This window comes from Aulonocara sp. 'chitande type north' Nkhata Bay, linkage group LG3 (genome assembly GCF_057382095.1).
Source record: "Aulonocara sp. 'chitande type north' Nkhata Bay isolate Kocher_YH1m ecotype deep benthic linkage group LG3, A_spYH_male_GT1.1, whole genome shotgun sequence".
NCBI lineage: Eukaryota > Metazoa > Chordata > Actinopteri > Cichliformes > Cichlidae > Aulonocara > Aulonocara sp. 'chitande type north' Nkhata Bay.
In genome coordinates, this window is record NC_141346.1 from 60,789,035 (window position 1) to 60,815,623 (window position 26,589).

The window sequence follows — 26,589 nt, forward strand, 5'->3', positions numbered from 1 at the left end:
TCGCCTGGTCCGGCTTCGGCTTCTGCTCCTGCTTCGCCTGGTCCGGCTTCGGCTTCTGCTCCTGCTTCGCCTGGCCCGGCTTCGGCTCCTGCTTCGCCTGGCCCGGCTTCGGCTCCTGCTTCGCCTGGCCCGGCTTCAGCCTCAGAGTCCTCGTCTTCGTCTGCCGCTGCCTCAGAGTCTTCGTCTGCCTCAGCCTGTGCTTCGTCTGCCTCAGCCTGTGCTTCGTCTGCCTCAGCCTGTGCTTCGTCTGGTCCCGCCTCGACTGGTCCCGTGCCCACCGGGCCTTGGCCAGTACGCCTGACACTGGAGAGCCGCCGCCGCCTTGCGCACTGCCGGCCCCCTGAACTGCTTCGCCGCCGCCTTGCGCACTGCCGGCCCCCTGAACTGCTCCGCCGCCGCCTTCCGCGCGGCCGGCCCCCTGAACTGCTCCGCCGCCGCCTTCCGCGCGGCCGGCCCCCTGAACTGCTCCGCCGCCGCCTTCCGCGCGGCCGGCCCCCTGAACTGCTCCGCCGCCGCCTTCCGCGCGGCCGGCCCCCTGAACTGCTCCGCCGCCGCCGCCGCCTTCCGCGCGGCCGGCCCCCTGAACTGCTCCGCCGCCGCCGCTGCCTTCCGCGCGGTCGGCCTCCGGATCTGTTCTGTCACCGTGGCCACCTTTCCCGTGGCCGGCCTCCGGAACGGTTGGACTGGACTTTTGTGTTGTCGCCTCTCGGGTTGGCCTTCGGGCCTCTTTGGACATTCGCCTTCCTGTTCTGGACTCTTTTGTGTATTTGTGGACTCAGTTTTGTTCTCATGCTCCTTGTTTTTGGTTCGTTTTGTTCCCTCCGTCCTGGTCCCCCGCCTCCCGCCCTGGGTGGGGTGTTTTCTGTTTCGCTTGTGTTTTGTTTCTCGGGTTTGGGCTGTCGGGAGCCAGCCCTTTAGGGGGGGGTGGTGTCATGGTCCTGGGCCATGCGGGCCCAGTATTCTCAGTTCCTTGTGTTTTTGTATTTCGTTCCTTATTTAGGTCATGTTTCCTGAGTTGTCCTGTTATGTTGTTCCTTATTTGACTTCCCCTTGTGACTCTCTTCCCCTGTGTGCCCCTCTATGTATCTGTGAGCCCTCATCTCCCCTCGTGTTTCATTCCATGTTTCCCCAGCCCACTATGCCCGTGCTCTCTCTCTCCTCCTGTTTGCACCTCTGTGTACTTCCTGTTTTACTTTGACAGTCTCCCGTCAGTGTTGTTTACTCCTGCCATGTCTTGTTATGTTTATCTGTGTCAGCTGTGTTCCCATGTGTGGCCACTTCCCCTGATCATCCCTCTTGTGTATTTAGTCTCTGTGTTTCATGTAGTCTGTGTCGCGTCGTCTGTGTTCTCACCTCCATGTTTTCACGGTCAGTCCTTGCAGTGATCATCATAGTCTGAGTTTTCTTAGTTTGTCGCAGTATTAGTTTTCCCAGTTTAGTTATAGTCTAGTCACGCCATCCCTGCTTTGTTTGTGCACTTTGTCTTCAGCCATAATAAAGGCTCGCTTTCTGTTAAGTCCACCCCCGTCTACTCACTTGTGTATGCACCTGGGTCCATCACACACACCACCGCACGGCCTGTCTCTGCAGACCGTGACAAGGAGAGGATGAAGATGAAAGAAAGAGCTGCAGAGAAGCATTTCTGAAGATCACACTCCACTTCTTGAGGAGACTTAAGCAGCATGAGATGGCTGACCATCTGCAGAGCAGTAAGAGAATTTCTCTAAAGACTGAATATTGATCTTTCCTAATAGCTCAAGAAATGGACCAATAGACATTCATCCTTTCAGGGTACTGAAAGGCTATGATATTTATTATATAATATTTGTTTCTGAATTTCTTACCTTCAGAAATATTTGCTCCACTCTGTAAACGAGAACTTAAAGCCCAACTGAAGAAGAAGTTCCAGTGTGTGTTTGAGGGCATCGCTAAAGCAGGAAGCCCAACCCTCCTGAATCAGATCTACACAGAGCTCTACATCACAGAGGGAGGGACTGCAGAGGTCAATGATGAACATGAGGTCAGACAGATTGAAACAGCATCCAGGAAACCAGACAGACCAGAAACAACAATCAGACAAGAAGACATCTTTAAAGCCTCACCAGGAAGAGACGAACCAATCAGAACAGTGCTGACAAAGGGAGTGGCTGGCATTGGGAAAACAGTCTTAACACAGAAATACAGCCTGGACTGGGCTGAAGACAAAGCCAACCAGGACATCCAGTTCATATTTCCATTCACTTTCAGAGAGCTGAATGTGCTGAAAGAGGAAAAGTTCAGCTTGGTGGAACTTGTTCATCACTTCTTTAATCAAACTAACGAATCAGGAATCTGCAGGCTTGAAGACTTCCAGGTTGTGTTCATACTTGATGGTCTGGATGAGTGTCGACTTAATTTGGACTTCAACAAAACTAAAATCCTGACTGAAACCAGAAAGTCCACCTCATTGGATGAGCTGCTGACAAACCTCATCAGAGGGAACCTGCTCCCTTCTGCTCGCCTTTGGATAACAACACGACCTGCAGCAGCCAATCAGATCCCTCCTCAGTGTGTCGACATGGTGACAGAGGTCAGAGGGTTCACTGACCCACAGAAGGAGGAGTACTTCAGGAAGAGATTCAGAGATGAGGAGCAGGCCCGCAGGATCATCTCCCACATCAAGAAAGCTCGAAGCCTCCACATCATGTGTCACATCCCAGTCTTCTGCTGGATCACTGCTACAGTTCTGGAGGATGTGCTGGAAACCAGAGAGGGAGCAGAGCTGCCCAACACCCTGACTGAGATGTACATCCACTTCCTGGTGGTTCAGGCCAAAGTCAAGAGGATCAAATATGATGGAGGAGCTGAGACAGATCCACACTGGAGTCCAGAGAGCAGGAAGATGATTGAGTCACTGGGAAAACTGGCTTTTGATCAGCTGCAGAAAGGAAACCTGATCTTCTATGAACCAGACCTGACAGAGTGTGGCATCGATATCAGAGCAGCCTCAGTGTACTCAGGAGTGTTCACACAGATCTTTAAAGAGGAGAAACAACTGTACCAGAACAAGGTGTTCTGCTTTGTTCATCTCAGTGTTCAGGAGTTTCTGGCTGCTCTTCATGTCCACCTGACCTTCATCAACTCTGGACTCAATCAGCTGGAAAAACAACAAACAAGCTCTCAGACAGAGAAATACTTCTACCAGTGTGCTGTGGACAAGGCCTTACAGAGCCCCAATGGACACCTGGACTTGTTCCTTCGTTTTCTCTTGGGTCTGAAGACTAATCAAACTCGTTTGCAAGGCCTGATGACACAAACAGGAAGTAGCTCAAAGAGCAATCAAGAAGCAGTTCAGTACATCAAGAAGAAGCTCAGTGAGAATCTGTCTGCAGAGAAAAGCATCAATCTGTTTCACTGTCTGAATGAACTGAATGATCGTTCTCTAGTGGAGGAGATCCAACAGTCCCTGAGTTCAGGACGTCTCTCCACAGATAAACTGTCTCCTGCTCAGTGGTCAGCTCTGGTCTTCATCTTACTGTCATCAGAAAAAGATCTGGATGTGTTTGACCTGAAGAAATACTTTGCTTCAGAGGAGGCTCTTCTGAGGCTGCTGCCAGTGGTCAAAGCCTCTAAAAAAGCTCTGTAAGTTATAAAGTTTTTATTATTTAATTTGGTTGGTATGTTATGGAAAACACACTGCCACGAACCTCTGTTTTGTTTTTGTCAAAATCACTGTAATATAATCACTGTACCTTTATATACACGTGACTTGTATTAATGCTGCTGCCCTCTTGTGGCTAAAGTGTAATTATGTTATTGTTATTAGGGAGGATTTGAGAGTAACATGCCAAGTGAGTCAGCACCTTCGCTTTAGCTTAAAAAATCCAAATTCTTATGTCATCAGTTATAGTTGCATGTATTCATTATCATAACTTAACCTTTAATATTGATGTCTTAAAATTATTTTGAGTAAACTAATGTTAAGGTTCAAATATTGGGGAAGGAGAGTTCAAACAACCATGGTCCAGAACTTGGTCAAACGATTTTAATGAAATACACGCGTGGGAAGACCAGCTCCGTTCGCAGACCGGGCTGATCTCCGACTTAATCAAAGCATAAACAGATATTTTATACCATCAGGGCTTGAATTTAATGACGCCCCCTCATACGTCACAAACAGAATATATGCATACGTCAAATCAAAACCACAATGACTTTTAACACAGTTTAAAAGAACATTATCTCCTATCTTCATGGCAGGTACTTCCTGTCACTGCCGGATGCTCGCTTATCATCTTGACACATCAGCAGCAGTTCTGCGACAAACTGCTCTTTTGCAACCCCGAGCAAAACATGATTAAACTTCCACCTATAAATGATTCTCTTTAACTAAGTGTGTGTCTCGTCCTTAAAGGCTCCTCAAAATAACCTGCACTTAGACTCTGCTTTCGGTTTCAGTTCTGCAAAAGGCACACTCTTCAAACCTGCAACTTCCTGTCAGCCTGCAACTTAGTCTTTCTGAAAGACACACACTGTTTAAACATCTGAATGCAATATCAATTCTGTAGATTATATTATTAATGCAATGGTAATGATGATGATTATTAACAATAGCAGCAAAATATCTCTCCAATCTCAATACTCCCTCTCTCGACCTCTGGAACACCAGAGGTCACAATACATTGTGTTGGGTCACTCCTCGGCCCACTCAGCTGCTTCCATGTCCATCCATGGCATCATGGACATCGGGGTCACCACTCCCGCTCTGACCCTCTCTAGCCGTCCTCTGGCTCAGCAAATCAGACAACCTCATGTCATCTAAGTGGTCCAGTAATAAACACCAGCTCCCCCTCGAGAACACTCCATGCGTAAGATTAGGTTTTTTCTGCGTCCCTCTCTTGTGGTCCATCATGCCTCGGGCCTCCAGGATCCTCACCCCCCTGTGGTCGCTGAGATCTTCTGTAAAGCAAACCAAACACCTTTTCCTGCACCTCCCTAACTTATCATCTTTGGGACTCTTTAATCAAAAGCCTGATCCTAATTATCTTCTTGACTTATTGACTTGTATTTATATATATTCTTCAACGTTACTCATCATTTTAAAACTCTTAAAACGCTGCTTTCACGTCCCTGCATGCGTTTCCTGTCGCTTGCCTTATCTAATCATCAACATCCTGTACACAGAACTCTCGCTGCTGCAAGGCCTCCACTCTGACCTAGAATCTCCTTTCACAAGAAAATCATTATAAGCGCCTATTCTACTAAAAGATCCAAAAAAACCCCACTTTAATCAATTAAGTTTAAACATATAAGCAATTACTCCTGCATACATTTTATCACAGCTAAACGCTGCCTTGAAACAACTCCTGTGTGTTAACACTAACTTCATTTTAAAACTCACATTTCCTATGTTATAACCTGTTTTTGGTACAGCCTTTTTATTTCATCTTGCTCCTTTGATGTAACAATACCTTCTCATTCTAGTTTATCAGACTTAACCAAAATATATGCTTTCCTTCCTTTGGTCCTTCTCTAAAGCAAGAAACTCCTATTCAGTTCCTCTTTTCTGTCACTTGTTACAGGGCCAGCTCAAGTTCAGTTAAACGCTAAATTAATTTGAGGCCTTTTGCCTGGAATCAATACTGTCATGTGTGTTTATGGACTCTATATGTCTGTAAGCGTGTGCAATCCTTCAATAACTCATATCATCCTCACAGTAGATTGGCTAATCATAGCGCTAGCCAAAGGCTCGTGACCCACAAGAGACGAATTGAGCCACAACTCCCTTAAAGGCACAAAATGCAATATGTATAAAAAGTCATTTCTACGTATAAGCTCTCCCCTTTATCCTAAAAATAAATCTATGTAATATCTGTATGTGTGTCTTCTATTCATTAATGTAATTGTCAGTTATTTTCTCTCTTTATTTTACCTTCTTTTTGTTTACCTCTTTGTTTGTGACGTGGACATCCCTAAACCATCCTGAGTTCCGGCTTCAATTTCAACCCAATTGTACCCTCTATTCTCGCAGTCGAACTCGTCTGGGCTTCACCTTCCCACTGGCCCCTGTGCCCTTCTCTTAGTGTCCTTTGTTGTCTTGTGATCCCCAGCAAACACAGTCTGTTTCTTCTCTGTTTCCGTTGCTCTTTTCAGTATTTTCCTTTTAGATTAAATCCCAGCCTGGCAAAATATCCCATTCAGTGTCTTTAAACAGTTATGTCACACTGTTCTTACCAGCCTGCAGTTCACCGTGCATTTTCCATCACGTGCTTTTCTTCCATGCTGCTGCTGGTATCGTCAGTGTAGTTTCAGTTGCACTGTCTTTTGCCTGCTGTTAATTCTTGAAGTCCACGATGTTCTGTCGGTCTTCATCAGGAGATTAACTGTCCTATGAGCTTCTTCTCAGGATCGGGACAAGTGGGAGGTCAAGCTGTAAAATTTTAAGCCAAAATCTGGCCTGTTTTCCTCCCAATTCTGTTAATCAATGGTTTTGTACTCAAGATTCTAGGTTGAAAGAAGTCCACCTGTATTGACACACTAAAGCATACAATTAATATCCTTTTCATTTCTTTTCTTAAAACCTCCATTTGCTTCATCTGCCTGGAGTTTAACTCGTATGTTTCTCTCTCTGTGTGCTCACTTGTCACAGTCAGTTCCTTTTATGGGCATGCAAAGTTCCTGTCACACACACCATTTCCTGTCAACCTTGCAGCTGCTCAGAACCATATTTTCTGTTTCTATCTCTCCTGTTTTGTTTTTTTTACAGGCTAATAAAACTCTTGTTTTACTAAGTCTTGATCTAAAACAATTCACCCTTATTTCACGCACACACTTCTAAATATACTAAATTCTTTGCGTTTGTCAGATCGTCTCACACACACACCGCCTTTTCTCTCACACTTCCACTTCTGCACTCACTCTACTATCAACTTTCATAGTGTTATTATTATTTATTATTTTGTACAAATCACACCCAATCACTCAAAGCCTGCTACTCACAGCATTCACACACTTAAACTGTGACAAGAGTTGAGGAATATACTCACAACACGCTTTCCTAAGAGTATTTCAGACATGCCTTTCATAATCAGAAAGAGCAAGTCAAAGAAAACAATTGAAACCTCTATTAATTCTCACAGCACACACATCGAATAGAAAAAATAAAACACACCAGCATTTATTGCTGATGAGAGGTTACTCCTAAAAGTAATATGTTAGTCTTAAATATATACAGTGCACTCACTATATTTATATATCAAAACTCAGTCAATTACTATACATCCACTACGGCAACTCAAAACTTTATTTATAACCCTCTAATGAACATAAATGGCGTCTTAAACACACACTCAACAATGTTTGCAGCAGTATTTGTAAAACCAACTGTGGTTTAAACAGTTCACTGCTGACTAATTTGCATTTTCACACTCACACACACACAGTCTAAAAATAGCTCCAGCACTGCCTCAGACTCCTTTCACACAGAGATCTCTTATTTTATATTACAAAGACGTCTTATATTTACAACCACTGTCACATCTGTCAGCTTTAGCGCCTAAACAATTTCGACAAATTTAAGTTAACGGTCCAACCGATAAAGTCCAACTTTTTTGTGATCAATTAACCAGTATCTGTCCAACAGTTTCTGGCCTCATCTCTAAAATCCCTAACTCAATTTAAAAGCGTCAACCAACCCAAACTTTGCCTGAAGCTCTATTTTTGGCATTTCACAGCCAAGGCTTACCCCGAAGTTTTAAGTTAAAGTTACACGCCCGAAGTCCAACTTCTGCTGGCCAAAAAAGCGCAGACTACCGTTCCAAACGGTAAGGAGACTCTAACTCCTAGTTATTCTGGAGTGCCCCAAGCTCCACAGTGACCAACTGACTATCCCTCTTCGAGGACAATGCCTAAGCGTCCTTGGCATTGGCAAGCGTTACCTCTGAGCACTGCGCTTCCTATCAGTCCAACTGACGTTCTTGAATAATTTATAATACTTTGGAACAACAGTAAAACAGCCAAAAAAGTGTAAGACTGAAGCAGGTCCAACCTTATAACCAATACGGGCTCCACCCCAAACAATAACCAAATTCCCTAATATACTAAAATCACTCAGCAGTCCAACTGCTTTCCACGGTCCAACCGTATTAAATCCTTTAGCGGTCCAACCGCATTCAATCATTTTTAGCAGTCCAACTGCATTAAATCCTCAGTACTGTCATGAGATTCTCATCAAAATCAAAGCAGACATTCCCCAGTAATTTCAGTGAGTAGACTTTAATTTGTAATGTCCAATTTGGCACACTTTGGAAATAATTCAACAGGTAGTGCCTTACCTTTGGATAAGCGGCTTAGAACAACAATGAGAAAAAGAGAGCTGATTATTAGCTCATCAAAACACAAAACAAAATCACAATGAATTATCGGTTAATTTCATTTAAAATAATTCATTAAGTATTTATGTACAATTCAAATTAGTTAATTACATATTTTGTTGGTTTGTTTTCTATTTTAATTATTTTACTGACACATTTAATGAATTATTTAATGATGTATTTATTTAATTCACGTTGCTACTCCTGGCCCTGCATCGCTGTTCATAAATACATTTTATTTGTCAGCTTCACCCATCAAAGTCAGGGGGCGGGGTTAATGCTGATCAAGTCAACACCATTGCTTTGGTCTGGTGGGCGTTCTTTTAGTGGGCTTTTCTCAATACTAAGTAGGCCTACACACCAGGGTTTGGACATGTGTGGACCCAAACTATACTTTTACCCTTTTTTGTGTGTCACCAAATACACTTTAATATTTTCTAGACAAGAATGTAGTGGCGTAATCTTTAACCTCTTTTGGCTCCAAACAGAAGTGACAGACTTGAGCAGGGTTCATTTAAAGGCTGACAGAAGTGGAGTGGTGACGGGGAGATGTTTGACAGGACAGTGTTTCAGCCTCCACAGGTTCATGTTGTGCTCCATCAGTCAGTGAAGATGAAGTCAGTGCTGATGAGGCTGTAGAGTGTGTGAGGGATGTGAATGAGGATGATGAAGATCTGATGATAGCAGATAAAAACAGGCTGCAGAGACTTTGAGCCATACAGGGCACACAGTGTGTGTACAGAACAGCTGAAATCATTATGGAGGCCTCACTGGAATATGGAAGCATCACAGTACAGCTTCAGTGAAGCATTAAAGTCTCTGATATGAGATGAGAAATGAAGCAGCCAGAGCTTTTTCATGAGTGGAAACCCACTGTGACTGTGAGCTGCTGCTACAGCCTCCAGATTAGCCAGCAGCTCATCCTGCTCAACATTTTCTCACCAACTTTAATGGAAGTGTGATGTTTTCAGCTGGAGTGATGGTCAGGGTGGCCTCCCTCTCCTCTTCTTCTCCTCTTCCTCTTTCATTTGTAAAGCCACTTCTGCTGCTTTCATTCATTTGGAAGTCCTGTAGCTGAGTTTGGGAGAGACTAACAGCCTCGGCAGCAGAGGGGAGAAAGGCTGTAACACCACCACTTTACTCTGTTCTACCTGTCACATCATTTTATCAGGAAACAAATATGCTCATGTTTTTACTATGTTTGTCTTGAAGATGTAAGAAGATCACATGGTGCTTTTTATTATTGTGTTGGTTTGTTTGCTGTCTCTTGGATGGAGCCCAGCTGTGCGTGGCCCCTGGGCCTGTGGTCAGAGTGTGTGCTGGATAATCCGGCCCAGGATGAGGCCAAACTGACATGGGATGAAATGTCTGTCACATAATTGAGCTTAGTGTAGTTTCATTTCTGCACAATTTAAAAACAACCAAAACTTTGTTCTGTCTTTTCTATGTTATACTGTAGACTTTCTTTGATACTGTGTCCAAAAGGAGCAGCTTTTACTTTGAAGGGGAGCCGTCCCTGTTTCCTCTTCAGGTTGGATGATGGAAGCAAATTAGTAGCTGTGTCCCAAAACGTCGGCTGCATCCTCCAGAGGCTGCATTTGAAGGCCGATTACATCACAGCCAGGCGATGAAGGCTGTCCGTATTTGTCGACTCCTTCAAATGTGCCCGACAAATGCGTCCTTCATTTCCCCGAATTTGAAGGATTCGTCGGGTGTGTCCTTCGTGGCCCACCATATCCCAGAATTCATAGCGCGGCCCAGCCAAATTTCAGCTGCCAACAATGGCGGCTGCTACTAAGTTTTCAAATTACTCTTATTAATCTTTCTGGGTCACAAAATAAACTTTTAACATATTTTCAGGCGAGAAAGTAGCTGTGTAAACTTCAAATATCTGCTTGGTTTATCAAGACATCGCATATTTGCAAAAGTGTGCCGACGTTTTCGGAGACGTCTGTTCCCCACCCGCTCGCTAGCAAGCCGGGGGGTTCAATGGTCACTCCAGCCGGCGAGAGCAGCGGACGCCCGGCTTCATCGTTTTCAGACCCCTGCTCTTTCGCTACTCAGGTGAAACATGATATATAAGTCACTCGGATAACTTAAAAATGTAATTGTTTGCCTTTTTTCTGTGTTTTATTTGTTCCGGAGTAAATCGGTTTGGCTGAGATCAAAGTTCCTCCGGGATTTTCACACAGCTGAATAAACGTTAAACAGGAAACTGATTAAACAGAAGTGTGAGACGGTCGAGAATTTACGCCAGTGTCCTGTTATATTTTAGATAGCAAGGAGCAGACGGCCGAGTTTATTAAACTCCACCGAGACAGCGGTGACGCAAATCTGAAGGCTCGACCGTCCCATTTCACAGCCTCGCACTTCCAGCCTTTTCGGTCTTTGAAGGACCCGGCCCACGTAGACCGCGAATACCGGGTCCTCCGAAGGATGCAGCCGACGTTTTGGGACACAGCTAGTGTGCGATGTTCTTTCAGTGTTGCACTTTGTAGACGCTCCCTGAGCACTGGTCTCACAGCCAGCTGCACATAGAGACCAGTGTTGTTAGTCCAGGTCAGAAGATGACTTGTTGGAATGAAAATGAGCTTGTAGTTTGTCTGCTTTAATAATGTGACTGGAAAAAGGTGTTGGACTTCAAATATGTCCATTTCTTTCACACTTCACCTTTAAAAGTGAAGCCTTGTGGTTCCTGGAAGGAAAAACACGACTTTTTCAAGTCTTTGTCCTGTTTTTATGAGAAATGTACGACTTTAATGTGAAACATTCAGAGTTTTTTCTCTTGTTGTGTTTGTTTGAAGCTGCTTCCTGTTGGCTTCAGCTGTTTGGAGTTTCCATTTTCTAAACTTCTACATTCTGAACCTTCTTCAGCTCTGAACAGATGATGAAACACTGAATGATTTCAAGCTCACACTTTGTCTAATAAACTTACATCTTTCATTCTTTATACAGATTGAGGGACTGTGGTTTGTCAGAGATCAGCTGTGATTATCTGGCAGCAGCACTGAAGTCCAACCCCTCCCATCTGAGACAGCTGGAGCTGAGCTGGAACGAGCTGCAGGATTCAGGAGTGAAGCATCTGTGTGGTTTCCTGGAGAGTCCAGGATGTGGACTTGAAACTCTGAGGTCAGTCAGCATGTTTTAGTTGTGCTGAGATGAATATGATGTGAAAGTTGTGCTGACACTAAACTGCAGACATCAGGCTGATATTATACTGATCCACACTGAGGATCTTCATGGTAAAGTCTGTTTTCTTCTTCTCTGGTTTAGTCCATTGACTGCAGCAGAACAATGTTCACATTTCAAACAGTGAGACTCAACGTATGGCCCGCGGCCCACACGCGGCCTGCCCACCTTTCCTGATTCAGAGAGAGGGGACCCTGATTAACTGTGTAGTGTTCTTCCTCACAGTTCTAAGTATCAGACACAACAATGAATAATCCACAGCTGACTGTCTTTAGCAGGTCAAAGGTCACGGCACACAGCAGACAGTGGGAAATATTATAACTCTGATCATTTATCAGCACATATCCATATGTATAAAAACAAAGCTGACACTGTGAGACTTGATCAGAGGTGTGATCATCACAGCAGAGGCCTTTGTGTCAAAGTCACTGAGGATCAAACAGAAACACATGAAGCAGATTTTCCTGTTCTGGCTTTTTATAGCAGATAACCTTCAAAATATTCTGCAGTCCATCAAAAACTGAAGCAAACCATGAATCAACATGTGAACATGAGCTGATGCTGCTGAAGTGAAGCAAAGTTACAGAGGTTTGATTACAGACACAGCTGAGAGTTTGTAATCTGTCATCATTTTAAAAGGTTTACATTTCTTCAGTATATCCACATTTGCAGCTGGTACCTCAACCTCCACTTGTCCAACACAACTGCTGTCCACTGCCTCCATGACATTGTGATTTTGCTGTTGGTCTTCTGTCAGATCTTCATCAATCACTTCTGCACGGGGCACACCTTCAGACTCTGCAGCTGCATAACGAAAGCCTGTAAGATAAAATTAGACATAAGGTAAATGTACACCAATATTCCAATGACAGGTGTGTGATTCATCTGGAAGTTATGTGCGGATTAGTGTACAGTGATAGCAATTTAGTATGTTTTTAGGGGGGGGGGGGGTTGTTTACCTCCGATGGGTGCTCTTTTTCGCTTCCGTTGCGTACGCCTTGAGTGCCGGTCCGAGTCTGATACAGGTATGTCGTCATGCCCCATGTGCAGTGTTGGTGCCCAGTCTGGATTTGTTACATCCATTTCATATGCTGGTTTGCCTGCAATAATGCCAAATCATAAGCTACTCAGTCGACATGATGTGGTTCTGCAGCATCACACATTAGCATGTTTTATCTCATTATCTATGACCTCAGCACGTTGAAAATCACACTAAAAGCCTTTCAAGAGTGATATGAATTAATTTAGAACTCACCGGAAAGAAAATGCCGTGAGCAAACCAACAAAAAGCTGGGGATTGCAGAGAACTCGATATCCGCTCGTCTCACCGCTGCAATCCAAGCCTGACGTCTTTGTTTAGTAATATCGGATACATGGGATCCCTCACGTTGCCTCCAGGATGGAAAACGATGAAAAGAGAGCCCGTTATCCAGCTTCTTGCCTTCACGATCGTGTGATCTAACGTTGCAACCGACAACACAACACGTACGATCCATAGCTGAAATGGTATCCTTTGGCTGGCCTACTGTCATGGCGGAAGGGGGCGTGGCCCATCTCCCGTGACATCACGCTCCAAAGCCCTATAGGTGGGAAAATGTACCATGTCGACCAATCAAAAATGATATGGAAACATGACATTTGGTTGTTTAGCAAAAGGGGGAAGTTTTAGGAGTGACCGGCAAGAGAGAGCGAGTGAGCGAAAGAGAGAGAGAGTTTTGATACGTGAGAGATTTGTGACGTTTACCGTGTTTGGTCTCAAGTTAGTTTGTTGTCTTGTGTATTTAGTGTGTAGCTGTTGTTTTGTTTTGTGTGTCAGTTCTACTAGTGATCGTCACAGTTGCTGCCTTAAAGCCAACAAAGGCAGATTGCAGTGTAAACGCTGAGTGACACACCTGCTGTCAGACCTGCAGGTTTATCCCTGTGCTGTTCTCATATGTGTTAGAGTGACACAAACTATTGTTTGACACCTGATTGTTCTGTAAATAGTTTGAAATGATTATATGAAAAACGTCTGAGCCTTGGCTGCATTTTTTGGTAAATAGTACCATATAACTTTGTTGTTTGCAAAACGTGTGCGTATTTTTAAAAATGTACAATCTCTATTTGCATTTCAAGTTATGAAGATGATTCGTTAAACATGTGTGTGGTTTTTACAGTCAAAATATCACTTTCTACTTGTATTTTAAATTTTGTCTGAATTTAGATAAATTGTGCTGATACAGTTGGTCAAAATGAGAAAATAACAGATTGGCAAGATAAACTGTTTTTAAAGGTAAAATATAGAGGCCACATCAAAAGTAGTCAAGAAGGGTTAAAGGCTAAAAGCAAAGTTGTCACCAAGTACTGTTTATATTTGTGTGTATTGCTGCAGCTTTTTTGAGTATTAATTTGGTGCCTTTGTGTGAAATAATGGTATTGTGAGTGATCCATATAGTCACAAAGAATAGCCACTTGTTTCTGTGCTACCAAAGTTCCCCGGCTTTCATTCAAAATGTGTTTATCGTCAGCACCTGCACATTAAACTACTTAAACATTATAAATGTCTTCAAGCTCACACTGAGGCCTGTGGGGTACTATCAGCCACTGAGACAGTACACACATTTATATGTGTTTGTATATGAATATTTCATACTTTAAGACTGCCTGTTTATTTAAGGGAGATGAACAAAATACATTGGAATTGTACAAAATAATATCATGGATGATAAATTAAATAGATTTTAAGTAGATGCTTGTGCATTCTTAAAGTCTTATATGTTGAACTGAACTATGTGATCTGTTCAAAGCCTTAATCTTAATTTGAAGTGAAATGTGCATTTTGAGTTTATACACTATGTATATAAGGCGACCGTTTCCTTTTGCAGTATTTTTGTGTGGTGTACTTTTCTATGTCTTAACAAAAGGGGAACAAAGGTGTTTAAGTTCACCTAGGATGATGTGTTTTAATTTTCACATGGTCTTGCTTGAATTTGACCCTGACAAAGGCGTATGAACTCTGTCAGCTGTTTGGAGTTTCCATTTTCTAAACTTCTACATTCTGAACCTTCTTCAGCTCTGAACAGATGATGAAACACTGAATGATTTCAAGCTCACACTTTGTCTAATAAACTTACATCTTTCATTCTTTATACAGATTGGAGCGCTGTGGTTTGTCAGAGATCAGCTGTGATTATCTGGCAGCAGCACTGAAGTCCAACCCCTCCCATCTGAGACAGCTGGACCTGAGCTTCAACAACAAGCTGCAGGATTCAGGAGTGAAGCATCTGTGTGGTTTCCTGGAGAGTCCAGGATGTGGACTTGAAACTCTGAGGTCAGTCAGCATGTTTTAGTTGTGCTGAGATGAATATGATGTGAAAGTTGTGCTGACACTAAACTGCAGACATCAGGCTGATATTATACTGATCCACACTGAGGATCTTCATGGTAAAGTCTGTTTTCTTCTTCTCTGGTTTAGTCCATTGACTGCAGCAGAACAATGTTCACATTTCAAACAGTGAGACTCAACGTATGGCCCGCGGCCCACACGCGGCCTGCCCACCTTTCCTGATTCAGAGAGAGGGGACCCTGATTAACTGTGTAGTGTTCTTCCTCACAGTTCTAAGTATCAGACACAACAATGAATAATCCACAGCTGACTGTCTTTAGCAGGTCAAAGGTCACGGCACACAGCAGACAGTGGGAAATATTATAACTCTGATCATTTATCAGCACATATCCATATGTATAAAAACAAAGCTGACACTGTGAGACTTGATCAGAGGTGTGATCATCACAGCAGAGGCCTTTGTGTCAAAGTCACTGAGGATCAAACAGAAACACATGAAGCAGATTTTCCTGTTCTGGCTTTTTATAGCAGATAACCTTCAAAATATTCTGCAGTCCATCAAAAACTGAAGCAAACCATGAATCAACATGTGAACATGAGCTGGTGCTGCTGAAGTGAAGCAAAGTTACAGAGGTTTGATTACAGACACAGCTGAGAGTTTGTAATCTGTCATCATTTTAAAAGGTTTACATTTCTTCAGTATATCCACATTTGCAGCTGGTACCTCAACCTCCACTTGTCCAACACAACTGCTGTCCACTGCCTCCATGACATTGTGATTTTGCTGTTGGTCTTCTGTCAGATCTTCATCAATCACTTCTGCACGGGGCACACCTTCAGACTCTGAAGCTGCATAACGAAAGCCTGTAAGATAAAATTAGACATAAGGTAAATGTACACCAATATTCCAATGACAGGTGTGTGATTCATCTGGAAGTTATGTGCGGATTAGTGTACAGTGATAGCAATTTAGTATGTTTTTAGAGGGGGGGGGGGGGGTTGTTTACCTCCGATGGGTGCTCTTTTTCGCTTCCGTTGCGTACGCCTTGAGTGCCGGTCCGAGTCTGATACAGGTATGTCGTCATGCCCCATGTGCAGTGTTGGTGCCCAGTCTGGATTTGTTACATCCACTTCATATGCTGGTTTGCCTGCAATAATGCCAAATCATAAGCTACTCAGTCGACATGATGTGGTTCTGCAGCATCACACATTAGCATGTTTTATCTCATTATCTATGACCTCAGCACGTTGAAAATCACACTAAAAGCCTTTCAAGAGTGATATGAATTAATTTAGAACTCACCGGAAAGAAAATGCCGTGAGCAAACCAACAAAAAGCTGGGGATTGCAGAGAACTCGATATCCGCTCGTCTCACCGCTGCAATCCAAGCCTGACGTCTTTGTTTAGTAATATCGGATACATGGGATCCCTCACGTTGCCTCCAGGATGGAAAACGATGAAAAGAGAGCCCGTTATCCAGCTTCTTGCCTTCACGATCGTGTGATCTAACGTTGCAACCGACAACACAACACGTACGATCCATAGCTGAAATGGTATCCTTTGGCTGGCCTACTGTCATGGCGGAAGGGGGCATGGCCCATCTCCCGTGACATCACGCTCCAAAGCCCTATAGGTGGGAAAATGTACCATGTCGACCAATCAAAAATGATATGGAAACATGACATTTGGTTGTTTAGCAAAAGGGGGAAGTTTTAGGAGTGACCGGCAAGAGAGAGCGAGTGAGCGAAAGAGAGAGAGAGTTTTGATACGTGAGAGATTTGTGACGTTTACCGTGTTTGGTCTCAAGTTAGTTTGTTGTCTTGTGTATTTAGTGTGTAGCTGTTGTTTTGTTTTGTGTGTCAGTTCTACTAGTGATCGTCACAGTTGCTGCCTTAAAGCCAACAAAGGCAGATTGCAGTGTAAACGCTGAGTGACACACCTGCTGTCAGACCTGCAGGTTTATCCCTGTGCTGTTCTCATATGTGTTAGAGTGACACAAACTATTGTTTGACACCTGATTGTTCTGTAAATAGTTTGAAATGATTATATGAAAAACGTCTGAGCCTTGGCTGCATTTTTTGGTAAATAGTACCATATAACTTTGTTGTTTGCAAAACGTGTGCGTATTTTTAAAAGTGTACAATCTCTATTTGCATTTCAAGTTATGAAGATGATTCGTTAAACATGTGTGTGGTTTTTACAGTCAAAATATCACTTTCTACTTGTATTTTAAATTTTGTCTGAATTTAGATAAATTGTGCTGATACAGTTGGTCAAAATGAGAAAATAACAGATTGGCAAGATAAACTGTTTTTAAAGGTAAAATATAGAGGCCACATCAAAAGTAGTCAAGAAGGGTTAAAGGCTAAAAGCAAAGTTGTCACCAAGTACTGTTTATATTTGTGTGTATTGCTGCAGCTTTTTTGAGTATTAATTTGGTGCCTTTGTGTGAAATAATGGTATTGTGAGTGATCCATATAGTCACAAAGAATAGCCACTTGTTTCTGTGCTACCAAAGTTCCCCGGCTTTCATTCAAAATGTGTTTATCGTCAGCACCTGCACATTAAACTACTTAAACATTATAAATGTCTTCAAGCTCACACTGAGGCCTGTGGGGTACTATCAGCCACTGAGACAGTACACACATTTATATGTGTTTGTATATGAATATTTCATACTTTAAGACTGCCTGTTTATTTAAGGGAGATGAACAAAATACATTGGAATTGTACAAAATAATATCATGGATGATAAATTAAATAGATTTTAAGTAGATGCTTGTGCATTCTTAAAGTCTTATATGTTGAACTGAACTATGTGATCTGTTCAAAGCCTTAATCTTAATTTGAAGTGAAATGTGCATTTTGAGTTTATACACTATGTATATAAGGCGACCGTTTCCTTTTGCAGTATTTTTGTGTGGTGTACTTTTCTATGTCTTAACAAAAGGGGAACAAAGGTGTTTAAGTTCACCTAGGATGATGTGTTTTAATTTTCACATGGTCTTGCTTGAATTTGACCCTGACAAAGGCGTATGAACTCTGTCAGCTGTTTGGAGTTTCCATTTTCTAAACTTCTACATTCTGAACCTTCTTCAGCTCTGAACAGATGATGAAACACTGAATGATTTCAAGCTCACACTTTGTCTAATAAACTTACATCTTTCATTCTTTATACAGATTGGAGCACTGTGGTTTGTCAGAGATCAGCTGTGATTATCTGGCAGCAGCACTGAAGTCCAACCCCTCCCATCTGAGACAGCTGGACCTGAGCTCCAACTACAACCTGCAGGATTCAGGAGTGAAGCATCTGTGTGGTTTCCTGGAGAGTCCAGGATGTGGACTTGAAACTCTGGGGTCAGTCAGCATGCTTTAGTTGTGCTGAGATGAATATGATGTGAAAGTTGTGCTGACACTAAACTGCAGACATCAGGCTGATATTATACTGATCCACACTGAGGATCTTCATGGTAAAGTCTGTTTTCTTCTTCTCTGGTTTAGTCCATTGACTGCAGCAGAACAATGTTCACATTTCAAACCTTCAAAGAAGAAGAAAAATCCTCCACTGGATAATTCACTGTGAAACTCTCCAAGTCTTCATTCCACCTTAAAGTCTGTCTGACACTGAAATCCAAAGCAAAATGTGCGTTTGCTTTACAGACAGCAGTCCAACACAAACATACACACATCATCCAAAACACAGTCCAACATCCAAATCTCCTCCACTGCCAGCATGAATGATGGGAAAGAGAAGGAGGAACACTCTGACATTCAGGGTTAGAATGAGTTTCATGAAGCAGACTGTGAAGATCAAAGCTGCATTAGAAAGCTTACATGAATGAATGAGTGGACAGAAGTGGACAGAGATCATCTGAAGCACTTCAAAGGCTTTAAATCAGCACATTTCTCTTTATTCTTTATCAACTCTGTTAGTTTCTCTCAGTTTTCTGTGGAATGAAGCTAACAGCAGGCTAATAAGATGCTGACCAATAGGTTTCTATTAAAGGTTGTAATTTGTATATGAAAAAGTGCTTTGGCTCAGCAGGGATCAGCTTACAGGTAGAATACAGCTGCTGGATGGGATTAGCATGTCATAGCTATCTACCAAACTGCTAACTGGGGGATTTCAGGCCATCTATGGATCATTTTTGCTAACTGTTTATTCAGCTTAGGCTCACAGGGCTGCAGCCTGTGCCCTAGCTGTCATAGGGCAAGAGGCGTGGTCCACCTGCACAGGTGAGCAGTCCATCACAGGGCCAACAGAGAGAGACAGAGAAGCACTCTCTCACATCCACACCTACAGCCAATTTAGAAGCACCAATGAACCTAAGCAGCATTTCATTGGACTGTGGGAGAACATCCAACCTCCACAGAAAGGCCAACAAGCTTCAACCTACAACCTTCTTGCTTTAAGGCACTAGTGCGAACCACTTTTCCCCATTTCAGCCCAAATCCTGCATCTTCCTGTTTCTGACTCCAGGCCAGCTCCACTAACACTTTCTCATCAGACACTGCCACCTAGTGGAGGAAGTCTTAGTCCCATTTGAAGCTTCAGATTACAGTTAGTTCCTTTACAAAGAGGTGGAGGTGGTGGGGCCACAGCACCATCATCACTGAGTGCCATAGGACACTTAACCTTTGTTTCCATGTGCTGGGAACTTCCTGTTGTTCCAAGGAGAACTGGAAAATGTGTGAAAATCTCCCAGTCAGTTCCTCACAGCACACTTCAATCATTTCCCTCCCACAGCATCAGGACCAGGGCTTTTTCTCTCTTTGGTCCCACTAAGAGATTTCCACACAAACACCTCATCAGTGGGACTCTCAGAGCTACCAGCCCTTTGCTACAATCACAAAACTCTTCATTGAAATCAATGATATCAAAGCTGGAATCAAATGAGTCCAAGTCTTCTGCTGATTCAGCATCACATTCATCTTTGCTCCTTGTTCTGCATCCCCACCATGGACTTCATTCCTTTCCAAGCCAGCCTTGAGTGTCCTTTATTCAGCTCATCCTCTGCTTTACTTTTACACCTGATTTTAGCTGCTTTATCTCTCTTTCAACAAGTTTCTGTGCCTCAATCTTTTTCTTTTCTCCCTCATAACAAGACAGCTTCTTCTGCCTGAGAACATGTTGGAGTGATTTACTAATCCAGGGCTGCTTATTGGGGAAAATACTTCCTGTTTCCAAAGTAATCCCCATTTTTCCCAGAAAGAGATGTAAGTAGAAATCGATGATCTAAGTGAGAACATGAGCCTTTAAAAAGTCCCAGTGGGTGCAGTCAAAGCAGTCCCTCAGTCCCAGTATATAGTCTTTGGTCCAGACTGGAACAACTGTGTGCCCAGTTTGAGCTCTCTTCAGTCCTGTGACCTGACAGACCCAGAGGGGCCATCACATCACATTTAGAAGCTCCCCTAATGGAGCCACAACACATGTCCAACACTTAGTCTGTCTTGTTGGACCAACTGGAAGAAATGATTCAAGGACTTAGTCACAGAACAGAGATTCAAATCTCCAAAATCCAACTGGCTGCATCAGGACATATAGTCTGAAACTCTGCAGTTTCCTGTTTGAAGCTGCTTCCTGTTGGCTTCAGCTGTTTGGAGTTTCCATTTTCTAAACTTCTACATTCTGAACCTTCTTCAGCTCTGAACAGATGATGAAACACTGAATGATTTCAAGCTCACACTTTGTCTAATAAACTTACATCTTTCATTCTTTATACAGATTGGAGAGCTGTGGCTTGTCAAAGATCAGCTGTGATTATCTGGCAGCAGCTCTGAAGTCCAACCCCTCCCATCTGAGAGAGCTGGAGCTACAACTTAACAACCTGAAGTATCCAGATGTGAAGCAGCTGTCTGATCTTCAGCAGAGTCCAGACTACAGACTGGAGACTCTGAGGTCAGTAGAGTGATGGAGTGAGTGGGTGGTGCTATCAGCAGTATTGTACTAAACACAGTCAGTATGAAACAAAGATCCAGTGTTTCCTGTAAAGCTGCAGCTTCTCAGTGAAGCTGTGAGAGGAGAATGGTGACAGGCTTCAGGATTGGACACAAACACTTCCTGTTTCTGACCTTTATGGTCACCATAGTAACGGCTGACACGCTCTGATCAAACACTGTCAACAGCCAATCAGCTCTCTGAACAAAGCAGCACGCAGACCAATGACTGCATTCATTTCCAAGTTTAAAGCAGTGAAGAACACAGTCTGTAGGTGAGGAAGAATTTAGTGAGAGCAGATGTTTGGATGGAATTCCTCCAGTTAACAGCTGGAACCGTCCATCTGGATTGTTGGGCTTGTTGTTGGGGTTCCTACAGAGCTCAGAGTGGACACACCAAGGTTCTTCTAATGAATGAAAGTCCAAACTCAAACTAGGAGGGAAAAACATCTTCATCAACTTCAATAAAAATCCAAAGATTAGAAAAAGTGAAGCAACAATGAGTCCTAGTACAGTCCCAGCACTGAAGTCCCTGCTGCTCTTTATACTGGATGTGCTGCATCACTGACTGACAGCTGATGAAGAGTCTCTGGAAACACTCGTTTATCTCCTCTGCTCTTCCTTCTTCTCTCTGCAGGTGGTGGATATGATGGTAAACAGGACGGTGTGTGTGCTGAGAGAGGAGGAGCTGTGTCCTGATGATCCAGAGAGGTTGAAGCAGCAGCAGCTTGTGTGTAGAGACGCTCTGACTGGGCCATGTTACTGGGAGGTGGAGAGGAGAGCTTCATCCAGCAGTGACTGACAGAGGAATGAGAAGAAGTGCAGATGACTGTCAGTGCTGCAGAGTGAACTGCTCTGAGAACAGCTCCACTGTCAGACACAATGTAGAGTCCAGCATCATCCCTGTGTGTCCCTCTGGATCTGACAGAGGATCATCAGTGTATCTGGACTGCTCTGCTGCTGCTCTGTCCTTCTACAGTCTCTGCACAGTCTCTGTCTGACTCTGGCTACATTTTTGGCATTTATATTCTTGGTTGCTCTCTTTATATTTTTCACATGCAAAATGTGCCCATCTTTGGCAAGATTCACACTGCACCTGGAAAGGAAAAATAAATGGCTCATATTCTGTTTGGTGAATACTATTACTCAACATTTTAATTATGATTGGCAAGTAATGATACTAAGACTTATGTGTTTCTTTTGTTTTGTTTTGTTTTACCATTTCAATCATGCTGCGGTCAGCGTTAGCATCTAACATGGAGCAAACAATGCAGTAGTCCTCAGCGTTCCCTGAAACACAATCATAGTTAGGTTTTAATCAAACATTATTTATTGAATAATTAAAAAATAATAGTACATTTTTTCCAAATATACTTCCTGGAAAATTAGTCTAAATTAGACTTTGAGAAGGGTCTTATCTGAAAGTGTTTGAAGAGCACTATTTGTACTGTGCTGTTTGAAAAGCACTATTTAAATTGGAAGTACGCACTAACGTGATAAGGACTTTACTGGACTTACCTCGATTTTCAAGTAGGGTGCAAGCTATCTGCATTCGCTCCAGCACAACTGGCTCTGTAGTGGTTGACACCTCACTGACCTCTCCAAAATCAAGGTAGTGTTCTGCAAACTGTGAGATTGATCATAATTAGAATGTAAAGTCTTAATTAGGTAAAGGATAGGATAATTATAAGCCACAAGGCTTCAGCCTATTCCTTTTTCAGTTACTGTATGATTAAGTACTTCTATGTAAAATGATCATCTTTGTTGTTGTTGACCGAAATAACTTTCACTTCACTTAAATTCACTTAAAGTCTTAATTCTAGCTAACAAGAAACTGAATCATTTGAATAAGGGTTACCTTTAACAGTAAAACTCCACAACTGCTGGAATCCTGTCGCTTGTTGTGTTGCATAGTCTGTAACTGCCACTCCATGGTGTCTTCATGCCCTCTCATCCTCAGAAAATTCCTAGTTGAACAAAAGTGTTTGTAATGAAACAAGATTTTTTTTTTTTTAATCTAAGAATAACACCTCAGTATCATACATACCTCCAGTTGCGCAGAATTTTCCTGTCATAAACACCTTCATTCCCATGGGGTCTATGAGCAGTATTTTCTGTGCAGAAATGTTGACAATCTAAAGAAAAAGTTAAATTAAAAATTACAATTGTTTGTGCCACTGAAAACTTATTTAAAAATAACACTTTGTGCAAGAAACTGCTTCACAACAAATTATGCAAATTAATAACAAAATGAACACATACCACAAGAATCCAGTGTGTACCAAAGTTCACAGGGCACAGCCACGTCTTCAACTGGGAACTTCATCTGTGGGATTGGAAGTGCAGAGTAATTTGGATTTACTTAGGTACCATGCGTCTCAGGGTGTTTTCAAATATAGTCTTCTTTAAAGGAACCGAACTCTTTCCTCAGCAACAGAAAGGAGTCAACTGTTTGGACCACTTCTGAGCTTTCAACATACCAGTTGAGGCATCTGAACTGCCCAGAAAACAACGAGCTTGCAACTACTGAACAGAGCAGGTGTGCAGCATTCTGCACAAGTATACAAAAATGTTATAGAACAGTAAATAGGGTTTTTTTTATTTCAAAATTAGTAGGTAAATGACATTTCTTACTTACCTTTCGTCTGTCAATAACACGGTGCAGATATGCATCAATGACCTGTTTTGAAAAATCTGAGTTTATACAACAACAGCAACAATTTTTGAAGTAACTGCTTGAGTGCTGTACACAAAAACATCTAAAGGAATAGAATTGCTGATAAAGGTTCTTTCTGCATATACTGGAACTGGGTATTATGATGTCACAACATCTGTGTTGTGGTTGATAACATTTTTTCCTATTGAAGTGAATGGGTGAAACCTTATCAGAGTTTTGCAATACAAACCCCCCACCTACTCGCACATTTTAAACTATTAATGGTCTCTGCACTGCAAATGCTTCAGAAGGAGCAGAACCTCGAAATCAGACTCAATAATGATAAGTTCTCTTACCTCATCAGAAAGCCACCGTGACCCCTGCAGTGTTCGAAAAGAGGAATCCAATAACTTGTATGGTCCAACAGCTGCCTCCAAGCGCCCAGTATCCTTTGCACGCCATAGCCTCTTTACTAAAAGAAAAATATGATAAGTTAGCTTAGGCATGCATGAGATTTGTAGTGGATAAGCTTGGTAAAGGCCAACGGGCCACAACAGGAAAAAAGTCAATACAATAGGCATGCATTTACACGCAGAGAAATAGGAAAGGTACAGCGGGTGGGCAAAAGAGAAAATTACTGACAGGCAGATCCATTTCCAGACTTCCACAAGCTCAGTGCACGTTGCATGTTTCTTTATATCCAATATGAGTTGAAGACTTCAAAATGCAAACAAAGTCATGCAACAGTCAATTAAGTTGCAACGCCAAACTGGCAACAAATGACCAACTGGTCAAAAAGAGTTGTTCACTATGTCACCTTCATTTTCTAAGCTTTGTTTCCGGGAGGGAAGTTCTTGTTCACGCGTTTCTGGTCCTGGAACACAATTAAACTCCTTGTGTCAGCCGTTTTGGGTGCATAATGAATCCTCTGGACTTTGCTGGCACTGAGGGTTAGCAGTAGGATGGCAGGGAGGCATCTTCAGGTCTGTGCTGCTGTTCACCGTCTGACTGCGAGTTGGGTATTTTTAATTGTCACTGATATTTACATGGTGGCTTCTTCTGTACGGCTTGATATGGTCAATGCTGTAGTGATTTCTTAAAGTTGCTCCTTCTGTGTTTTTTTAATCTCACACATTTGCCAGCGATGTCTTGAATGGTGTAGGGTCCTGAAAAATCTGGATCAAGTCTTCCTCCCTTCCTTCCACGTTTCATGTTCAAGAGAAGAACTTCATCTCCAACGCTGTACACAAGGTTTCTGTACTTCTGGACTCGTCTAGCATAAGCTTATGCATAAGCATAAGATTGTACTTAAACTGAAATATGACACCTACTCAGTGATTTACAACATAGAGGTAGGTTGTTTCCTCTTAAACATTTTAACTGCTTTCCTTACAAAATGAACTGGAAACCTATAAGTTCAGTCTCTGAGGTGCTCTGCGATTTCTCTCAGGGTAACGTCTGCCTGTTTGGTCAGAGTCCATAGTGCTCTGTGTGGAAAGTTCAGGTGTTTGAACATTGGTGGTTTCACGTAAACCCTGAACCTCAGGTGGTGAAGCGAGGGCAAACTCTTCTGAATCTTGAGGTGTAGATGTGTCCTCTCAGGTTGCTCTGGAACCACGTGACATTCTGCATCTAGAATCTGATCAACATGTCTACGCCAGACTAAGTTGGCTCCAACATTTATGGTGTATATCAGCGGTCCGGTCCGTGAACGAATCGTGCCAGAATACCATTTCTGACTTGGGTCTCTGTAGTCTCTGGCGAGAACTCTTTGTCCAACATTGAAGAACCTGGTTTTGTTTCTTGTTGCTTCCACCATGGAAGACTGTTTATCTTGGACATCCTTGCGAATGTCTGGTTTCAGCAAATCTAGATGTGATCTCAGATCTCATCCCATGAAGAGCATTGCAGGTGTGTGTCCAGTTGTTGCATGAGTGGTAAGACAGTAAAAAAATTGTCAATTTTCTGTTGTAGCGGTTTCCCCTCTGTGCGACTGGCTGGTTCAGCTTTGTTGCAGGATGATGGTGAGCTGAAGTGATATGTCGTATGCCGTTACTCCCAAGGAAACACTGGAACTCCTCTCCAGTAAACTGATGACCATTGTCACTTACGAGCTGTTGTGGCAGACCTGTGCGTGCAAACGGTGACCAAAGACTATTGATCGTGCTGGCAGCTGTTGCTTGCTTTACGGGGAAGATTTCTGGCCACTTTGAGTGGGCATCAACCACAACCTGGAACATTTAGTCCATAAATGGGCCAGCATAGTCTATATGAATGCGTTGCCATGGAGCGGATGGCCACTCCCACGCGTGTACAGGTGCTGTTTGAGGCTGGCGCAGCGTCTGCTGGCAAACAATGCAGGATTTAGCCATATTCTCCATTTCACAATCAGTGCCTGGCCACCAAACATAGCTTCTAGCAAGACCTTTCATCTTAACACCCAAATGTCCATCGTGCAGTGAGTCCAGTACCTTTGTACGTAGTTTGGGTGGCAGATGACACGAGTTCCCCACATGACACATCCTTGGCAAACGGATAGTTGGTCTTTGTGGGTGGAGTACGCAGAGAACTGAGTGTCACTACAGGACGGCCAACCATTCACAGTAAGATCGTTTAACAAGATTGTGTTTTGGCTCGTTTCTCTTTTCACCTGAGCACTTGTGACAGGTAGGGGTTCCATTTGTGTAACATGAAACACAGTAGCTGGAGCAGTCATTTCTTCGGTGGGTTGCATGTGTGGAAGACGTGAAAGTCCATCTGCATTTCCATGTAGCTTTGTCCCTTTGAACTCAATGGTGTAGGTGTGTGCACCCAGGAACAAAGCCCAAGCAAGCGTACGCAAGCCATGGTTGGAATACCTTTCTGAGGGTTAAAGATGGACACCAGAGGTCGGTGGTCTGTGATCAGGGTGAAGTGTCGTCCATATAAATACTGATTAAACTTCTTCACTCCCCACACTAGACTGAGTGTTTCTCTGTCTATCTGCGTATAGTTGTGCTCGGCTGCATTTAGGGACCTTGAGGCAAAGGCAAGTAGTCGTTCGGATCGATCAGGCATTTTGTGAGATAGCACGGCACCAATGCCATATGGTGAGGCATCACAGGCGAGGCGAAGTGGTAGCTTGGGGTCA

General features: G+C 43.0%; 2 protein-coding genes across 2 annotated transcripts in view; both read left to right on the top strand.

The window, feature by feature from the left end:
- LOC147336420 (protein NLRC3-like) overlaps positions 1-26,589 on the top strand; it is a 95,483-nt gene that overhangs the window by 19,826 nt on the left and 49,068 nt on the right. The window lies entirely within an intron of this gene.
- LOC147336422 (NACHT, LRR and PYD domains-containing protein 3-like) lies at positions 926-22,973 on the top strand. Its single transcript, XM_086287035.1, has 7 exons — positions 926-1,709; positions 1,851-3,621; positions 11,307-11,480; positions 14,674-14,850; positions 18,047-18,223; positions 20,592-20,765; positions 21,441-22,973. The coding sequence occupies exons 1-7, from the start codon at positions 1,688-1,690 to the stop codon at positions 21,451-21,453; spliced, it is 2,508 nt and encodes an 835-aa protein (XP_086143161.1). The 5' UTR covers positions 926-1,687; the 3' UTR covers positions 21,454-22,973.